The sequence below is a fragment of the Seriola aureovittata genome, chromosome 9 (genome assembly GCF_021018895.1).
Source record: "Seriola aureovittata isolate HTS-2021-v1 ecotype China chromosome 9, ASM2101889v1, whole genome shotgun sequence".
Lineage (NCBI taxonomy): Eukaryota > Metazoa > Chordata > Actinopteri > Carangiformes > Carangidae > Seriola > Seriola aureovittata.
In genome coordinates, this window is record NC_079372.1 from 6,201,136 (window position 1) to 6,210,000 (window position 8,865).

General features: G+C 43.1%; 1 protein-coding gene across 1 annotated transcript; it reads left to right on the forward strand.

Moving 5' to 3' along the window:
* The first annotated feature begins 1,679 nt into the window (after positions 1–1,679).
* On the forward strand, positions 1,680–6,991 carry hoxc4a (homeobox C4a). Its single transcript, XM_056384195.1, has 2 exons — positions 1,680–4,763; positions 5,271–6,991. The coding sequence occupies exons 1-2, from the start codon at positions 4,328–4,330 to the stop codon at positions 5,627–5,629; spliced, it is 795 nt and encodes a 264-aa protein (XP_056240170.1). The 5' UTR covers positions 1,680–4,327; the 3' UTR covers positions 5,630–6,991.
* The last annotated feature ends 1,874 nt before the right edge of the window (positions 6,992–8,865 follow it).

Sequence of the window (8,865 nt, forward strand, 5' to 3'; positions counted from 1 at the left end):
CTCCAGTCTGTCTGCACTTCATTAAAACTTTTTATTCTAACTGGACCATCCAGCCTAACGTTATTACACCTGGGGAGAGTAAACGTGTAGAGGCTATTAGGTTAAGGGTTTGATTAAAAGCGCATCGTAACCATTTTCATCAGGGAGCGGGATTATTGCTGCACTGTCTGCATCCAGGTCAGGTGGTGCTGAGCCACCAAATTAAAAACAGCCATGCGTGGACAGAACAACCACCTCCACATAGTTTTGCACAGATTTATTTTGTTTACATATGTACATGTGTGAACACGCTTGTACCGCTGTGTATTTTGCAGGGAAGGGGGAAAGCTCACCAATTTCTCAAATGAACAAATGAAACATCAAATTAGTCCGCCTGAGGGCCTCATTTTTTGTACTCCTACATTATAACTAGTTATTGAACTAGGTGCACGATCTGAAAGCCATTTGTGGGGAGAAAGAATTCATTCATGCTGTCTCTCCATCAATAATCCTTGGCAGTGAACTATTGGAACCAGTCAAACGCGAGGGGTGAAACGCGGGTCAGGCTGTCTAACTAATATTAAAATGCGTCCGCCAGAGCGCACGGAGCGAGAGGGAGTATGTGGTGTGCGTGCAGCTCTTTCACCCTGGTTGGGTGCACAACAAACATCGTGTGTTCAGATGAGCACGAGACAAACCCAAATGAACGTGAGTTAGATTTATTTTTAGCAGCATTTCCTCGTCGGTTCGCTCCTGGTTGGTTTAGGATGCTTTTGTTTTTCAATAATAATAATTTAAAAAAAAAAATCTATCCAGCTGATACACAGAGTGCACGCGGAGAAATATGGAGATTGAGATGTTCTTTGACAGAGTTTGAAGTCCCCTGTGCATTTCCACTGTAATCAATTCCATTGATTCACAATCTGAGCATGTTTGCTGTTTTTAATAACCCCGGAACAGGTCACATGTCTGATATTGCATTTTTCATCCGAGGCTTTTCTCATTAGCTTCCAGAGTGGCAGGAAGAAAGGTTACCGAGCGGTCAGTATGGTAATAGCAAGCAGAAGAAATGGTTGGGAACAATAGAAACTTATTTTTCATCTGTGCTGTCACGCCGTCCCTTTGTATCCGCCGTGTTTGTGAGCGAATATTCATATAGGAGCCACCTCAAAGGCTGAGATTGAATGTTGAGAAAAGACACCCTCTTGTCCTCTGCACACGACGTTTTGTGTCTGTCTGTGTGTGTGTGTGTGTGTGTGTGTGTGTGTGTGTGCGTGTGTGTGTGTGTGTGTGTGTGCGTGCGTGTGTGCAGGCATATTTGTGTATGCAAGGATATTTTCGTCAGGGGAAAAAGAAGTTAAATGAGTATTTTCTCTCGTTTGTAAACGTATTCTGAGCAGATCAGAAGTGATGTGTGTTTGAGTAACCCTGACGAACAGCATCCGCTTTGGCGCACGTTTTGCGCAATATTTCCTCTCTATTGGAGCCTTTCATATTTTGTTATGACACTACTCTGAAATGCATGCCAGTCCAGATACAGACACGATGACCTGCCTGCAGAGAGGTTTGCCTGAGAGATCACCGCTGCAGTTTCTAACCTAAAACACATTAGTTGTCTATATGTACCCTGTAGAACCGAATTTGTGTCACGTACAAACAATCGCAAATACGTCTCTACAGGAATACATGGGCAACTGAAATACCACGCCAACCAATGGATTCTCCTGCTCCTCTGCACGTCTCTCTGGCCCCCCACACCACCACCCCTCACCCCCCTGCTATTGAACACACCAGCATCAGTGCTATGCTCATACAGCCCACACCCAGACACTAGCGATGCAATAACATTGTCACAAATTGTATTCATAGTCCAGACAGCCATAGATTGAGTCGCGAGGCCACAGAGAGTAAACCCATGTGTGCAGTCTGCGGCTTCTACTGTGTCAGACCCTGTAAAACACGTTAGGAACCAGGGGTCGTTTAAAAGTGACTGATTTACGGCTTTTATTGCTCTATAAAACGCCTCTAACATCCTCGCTAGAGGTAATAGAAATGTCGTGCGCATTCTGCACAAACAGAACAGCCAGAAATATGTCACCTCTCGTCGTTTTTTAACCATATTATGTAATTATCGCTGTGAAAATAGATACACCCGTTTACAATGTGGCAATGTGCTGCCGTTTGCACTTTATCATTATCACTCTTGTTGTTATTATTACTATTATTATTATTATTATTATTATTATTTCTACTTTCTATGCATGGTGATCACCACACAACTGAAGACGTGTCTGTGAAAGAAAACAAAGTATTCTGTGGATGGTTTTTCTGGGAGGCTGCTGAACTATTAGGGAGTGAAGCTCGGTCTGTGTGACCACAGCTGACCCTGAGATAAGAATGAGGAGCCTACAGCTCATGACAAGTTTATACAACCAAGCAGTATCAGTTTACAATATCACAGCATACCTCCAGTAATGGGGCTGATGGTCAGAGCCTCAGCCAGGATTACAGCTGCAGCGGCAGCTGGGCTGATGTTTTTTTTTTTTAATAAGTGGGACTGTAGTTTAAAGCATACACATACAAGATCTTGTAAACACAACTGTAAACAAATCAGTTCTTTTAATTGCTGGACATATCTGTTGGATTCTCGAGACTTGTCCTCTCAGCATTTCCCTTCTTTAGATTTGGATTGTAGCTGCAGCTCTTTCAAGATGCTCTTCTCATCAGTTGTTCACAGAGCAGCTACAGTCCACACACACAGCTTCACCTTATTTAATTATTCCTACTCCTGTGCTTTTATTTAGGGCTGGAACAAACACAACAAGTTTTGCAAGAAAAAGTAAAGGACTTTTGAATGAGGAGATGGAAAGAATACAGCCTTCAAATGGGTGAAAGAATTTAAACACTGGTTTGATTTATTTATTTTAGTTGTTTTTTTTAACTAAGGCTGCTGCAACAGCCACATTTAACCTCACTTCATTGTTACACAGTCTTAGTCCACTGCAGCTCATGATGTTGTGCTGCTCTCAGGTCTGTAACACTATGATGGGGCTGCTCTGCACAGTTGTCAGATTAGTGACACCACAGTGGCACTGGTTAGTGTTCAGTGTTGGCTGGATGTCACATTGGTAGCATGGTGTTGGTCTGGTCTGTTTGCCGTCCCCCGCTTGTTTAGTCTGGGACATCAGTTGTTGTGTTTCACCACCTGACATTTCTCTGCTGGTTCTCCTATGTTTTGTTGGTGACATCACGATGCTCATAATGCTACTGACCTGTACATATGGAAGGCTGTTGATGTGTAATAGTTGTATCTCTCAGAATTAGAAGTTGTCATTATTAAAAGCATGTGTTACACTCACTGCATTTTCACTTCTTTACATTGTACCACCATGATGTTTCTTTATTCTGCTCATTCTGTTTATACTTTATACTTTACATCTTTGCTTTTTCTGTTGCTGCTGTGACATTCAAAACTACTTTACAAAGTATATGCATGTCAGATTAAGAGTCCTTAAATCATTTACAGTTATCCTTATCAATAGTCAATTAAAATGTGAAGGTGTGTTGAGAGAACAGACTGGAACAACCAGACAAATGTCTCATCAGTGAACGAAGGCTTTTGTTTAGGCAGTCTGACTCTTCCTGTCCACCTTTCTCCAGCATTATAAATTATCAGGCCTATTTTCAGAAATCAACCACACCTCAAGAGCATCTCAGCAGCCCGCTCCTCTCTGGCATTTAGAGTCACAATAAACCTATTAAATATTAGTGCTGAAGTGGTTTTTAGGATTATCATCTCACAGAAGTGATGCAGCTGTAATTCTTTAAGTGTATTAATGGAGCATAATCTGTGTCACAGCTGAAGTGCTGTTGGTAAAGTCTGTGCTTTCATTAATTAGCAGATAACCTTTATATAAGGCGTGCAGGCGAACAAAATGATGGCTTTGCTATTGTTGTACCTTATCCTTGGCGAATCACCTATTGTCCCTTTGAATAATTGAGACTAGCGGATTTTGCCTGTTTTATTTTTTCCTTGGTCAGCAACTAGCTACTAGTTTTGTCCCCAAGATCAATTGCCTTGGTAACACAACTAGAGAGAGAGAGAGAGAGGGAGACAGAGAATGGGAGAGAGAGGAAAAGAGAGAGAGGGAGAGATTTGTGCCCACAATGGCGACTGTAGGTATGCTAAATACCTCTGGTTCCTTATCCGGGAACTACCTCTTACTCTGCTATTGGGCCATTGGGTCACGTGGTAAAAGTAACTTTACAGGGCTGCTCGCAAGTAGGAGGGCTTTATGGAGCAGAAAAACGACAAAGCTAGAAAAATTATTTTCCACTCCAGAAATTAATGATCATGAGCTCGTATTTGATGGAGTCTAACTACATTGATCCGAAATTTCCTCCATGCGAGGAATATTCGCAAAATAACTACATCCCCGAGCATAGTCCAGAATATTACAGCCGCGCAAGGGACACTGGCTACCAGCATCACCACCAGGAGTTATATCCTCCGCGGGCGAGCTACCAAGAGCGCCAGTATAACTGTGCAAGCATCCCTGAACCTGACACGCCAAGGGGACATGGAATACCCCATTCTGCGCACCTGCTGACAGGGAAAGGGCAGCCTGCTTCATGTGAAACCCCACAGTTGTCTATGTCCCCCGCCACCCCACCGGCCGCAACCTCCGCCTGCAACCAAGCTACCCCGGAGCATCCAAACAGCACAGCCTCCTCCAAGCAGCCCGTGGTGTACCCATGGATGAAGAAAATTCACGTCAGCACTGGTAGGCAACTTGTGTGTTTATGTTCCCTGCACTCTCCGTGCTCCTCTCTCCCTTTCCCTCCCTTTATCAGTCCCTCTGACTCCCATCTCGTTGCCAGCCCCTGTTTCGATAGCAGGGAAGCCTTTGAAATGGCACAATTGAGGCGGATTTACGACTCGGCATTGGTAATTACACCCACCATAAATTTTATAGCCGAGGTATACTCAGGGCAGCCGTATCACCATGTGGCTTCTGCTGTTATGTATTGCGCGATAGAGAAAGGGGGAGAAATGAATAAGAAAAAAAATTGAGCTTTGTAATCTTGCATTAATAATTTAGTTCATAGTTGGATGTGAGTGTCCTCTCATTACGCTGAGAACTTCTTAACTTCCCATTTAAATTTCTCAAACAGCTAAACATTCATATCCAATAAATCTTTCTCGCCATATCTCAGTTGAGGCCATTCTTGTTTACCCCTCCTTTCCTCCCTTCTCTGTCTCCCTTTCTCTCCACTTCTCCTTTTTCCAGTGAACTCGGGTTACAATGGGACGGAGCCCAAGCGGTCTAGGACAGCATACACCCGGCAGCAAGTCTTAGAATTGGAGAAGGAATTCCACTATAACCGATATTTAACTCGGCGGAGGCGCATCGAGATCGCCCACACCCTGGTTCTCTCCGAGCGACAGATTAAAATCTGGTTTCAAAACCGCAGGATGAAATGGAAAAAAGACCACAGGCTCCCGAACACCAAAGTGAGATCCTCCTCCTCCTCCGGGTCCAACACAAGCTCAGCAGCCGGCGCTGTTGCCGCTGCGTCGGCCACTAACACTGGGGCCCCCGACGAACTCACCGGAGCACAGCATGGCGAGGATATTACCAGGTTATAAAACCACCAGCCACGGTTGTGGGTAGAAAAAGAACTGGTTATTTATAGAACAATTATATATTTTGTTTTCGTAGCTATCTTGTGCGGTTTCCTTTAAGTCCAAAGTTATATAAAATGCATGTTATATAGCATGGATTACTGCGAATACCGATGAATTATTTTTACGTGACACAGGGTTTAATTTATTTGAAGCTCAATTAAAATGATGTTTTTTATTAAAATGTTTTGAATGAAGGAAAAAAAAAAGTAGAAAAAATATACATTTTATCAAAATGTTATTGTGGGCCATTCTTTTGCCCTGCTGCCCAAGGTGAAATGCACAATCTATTTATTTCAAGCAACACTGGAAGGAAATCAATATAATAATAGTTATTTTTGGTATAAAAAAGCTGGAACACACCATTGATCTTGAACTTGTATGTTTAGGATAATAACAATGTGTGAATTACCTCGTGTATTTCAGAAACAGGATTTTGATTTACAATTTAGTTTTGTGGTGTTGATGTTGTGTTTAGACCGTTAAAAAGCAGATTATTGTGAAATGCAATAAACGGAGTTTAGTGTTCTTGTGCTAATCATATTGGTCAATAAAACAGTGAGTGTCTACTAGTTTTATATACGTTTGGTCGAACTTCATTTTTAGGCAAGACGAGGTCTAACTGTTGTTTGGGCTCTTTGGAGGAATCTCCTTAAAAGTGTACAGATGTTGGATATTTGAACATTTCATGAAGGAAACAAAATCACTGTGTTTTCAAACTGTTTATCAAACCTGCAGCTGATTTTTTGCGTCTTTGAATTAGCATCGTGTACAGACAGTGTGTGTGTGTGTGCGTGTGTATGTGTGTGTGTGTGTGTGTGTGTTTGTGTGTGTGTGTGTTTTTTTTTTTTAAAGCTTCACTCATAATGGACTGAAGTTATTTCTAAAATCTGAAAATGAAATAGTTTGCGCTGTGCATTATGTGCAACCTCATCAATCTGAAGGGCATTCAATTAACGCTAAAGACGAGCCACTGAGGCCCTCCACTCTCCTCTCCTCCACTCTTCTCCTTTCCTCTCCTCCTCTCCTCTCCTCTCCTCCACTCTTCTCCTCTCCTCTTCTCCTCTCCTCTCCTCTTCTCTCCTCTCCACACTGCACTGCCTCTGCCACGGCCACAACTGAAGCTCTCTGCTTCCTTCGTCCTCACTTGAACACAAAGCTGCATGCGAGTCATTTAGAGGACCTTTGCAATGTGTTAGAGATGATAGATTGTTGTGAAAATATTCTTATTCATTTTGTAACCTATAGTTGCCCTGCTTTTTCTATAATCCACTGCGCCATGCGACTGAGTTTTCAAATGTAAAAAAAAAATAAAATAAAATAAAATAAAGTCGTGAATTGCAGATAGATTCAGTATAATGCGTCATGTGGTCTTGGTTAAATCACACAGCCCGGATGGTGATGGAGTAGACCAGCTGACCTTTGTTATCAGGCTCTGGAGCAGTGCCTGCCTGTAAGAAGCGATGCTTATGTTTTCCTCTGTGCTCACTCTTTGGCTTTTGCTTGTATAAACACTTTTGCCACATTTACATGCGGTCTCTCCCCGGTGGGCAGCTTGCCTCCAGAGTGTGCAGCGGCTCGCGAGAATAGCCTGCAAAAAAAAAAAAAAAAGAAGAAGAAAAAAAAAAAAGAAAAGCTACAATTTCAAAAAACGGCGCTAAACGCATCCTCTGCCACGTCATCTGGCAGGAGGACCAACACACTACAGGGCTGTTCACGACTGCAGACCAGCTGTTAGACCAAATATAATCCAAACAGAACCTCCCAGCTCAAGAGCCTCAAGATTGTTTCTCTCTCTCACAGATGCATTCATTTTTTAAGTGTTTTTGGACAGAGGGATTTCAGTTTAAACACGAGTCAAACCCAAAGACGCGCAAGAATTTGATAGATTATTGAAATAGTGACATGAATAGGCCTTATAAAATGCCTTGCGTAGTGGGGGGCAAAGGAGCACAAAGGGAAGAGGTATTCTCCATCATCAATCTTTCACTACACAGCTTTGTGTTGTGTTCTGGAAAACAACTTCAACAGCCAGTTATGATCCAACCAAATATCATGTAGCAGGCCGCGTCCTTTGCCTTCATTCCCCAAAGTGTGAGAGGACTAAACTGGACTTTAAAATGAACCATTTTAACTGGAGCGTGGCGGCTGCAGTCTGCTCTCCGGACGGGGCTTTGGAAAGGCACTAGAATAGTGTTGAGACGGCCGCTGAAAAATGAATCCAGAAGCCTTTATGTTGCTGGACAGATTAGAGAAATTAATGTGCTCGCCACAGTCGCAGCATCCCTCCAGTCCCTTTCTCGGCCCTGTCGCCTCCATGTCGCGAGGCTGAAAAGGTACTTTATTGAAGTTTGGGGGCGAAGTGGGAGAAGGCCGAGTTCACCTCGAGGACACATTTTCTGTCCCATTAGGCTCATTTCAGTCTGGATGGCCGACCTCTCCAACCCCGTGACCCGACTCACGCTCTATGCGTGTACCTTCTGTGTGCGCCCTCGCTGGTCCTCCTTGGCCGCGGCTTTCTTTTGTGGATTTTTTTTTTTTTGTGTGTGGGACATCACTGAATGTGTTGCTCCCTTTGTCATCAGAGTGACCCAGGACAGTGCTGAACTCTCGGACAGGCCTCTTCTTTGCAGATCTGCAGGACGTCCAAACATGCGCCTTCTTTAACTGGAGCGTCTTGTGGTTGGATGTGAAGATGTGGCGACTCTTACAAGAGTTGATCCAGTGACAGCGGAAGTGCACATGGCTGAAATATTCTGAGTGATTATAGGAGACATGCATGAATGCGATTCTGTGTGTTTTAAGCTTTTTCAAGCCTGTCTGGCGGGAAAGGGAATATTGCACATGTATTTATTTATTTATTTAGTACTGATGAAACTAAAACACGATTAAAGTTAGAAACAAGATTTAAAACTCTCTCTCAAAAAAAAAATCCAGGCACTAGTTACATCATTCCCTAAAGTCTCCAAAAACAGGAGGCAGTAAAAATAGTTTGCGCGGTCACATGACTTGCGTGTGACTTCAGAGAATAACTGGTCTCAGGTCAGCACCTCCAGTCAAAAGTAAGCTGCCAATTATAGCTGGCTGTGTCTGACAGTACTGGGACAGCTGGTCATTGTGATTAGTTTATGGACAGGGACCTTCAAGTGTGTTGTCACAAAATCCTTGCAAACTTTCTACACAGACTCCAAAACGTTTAT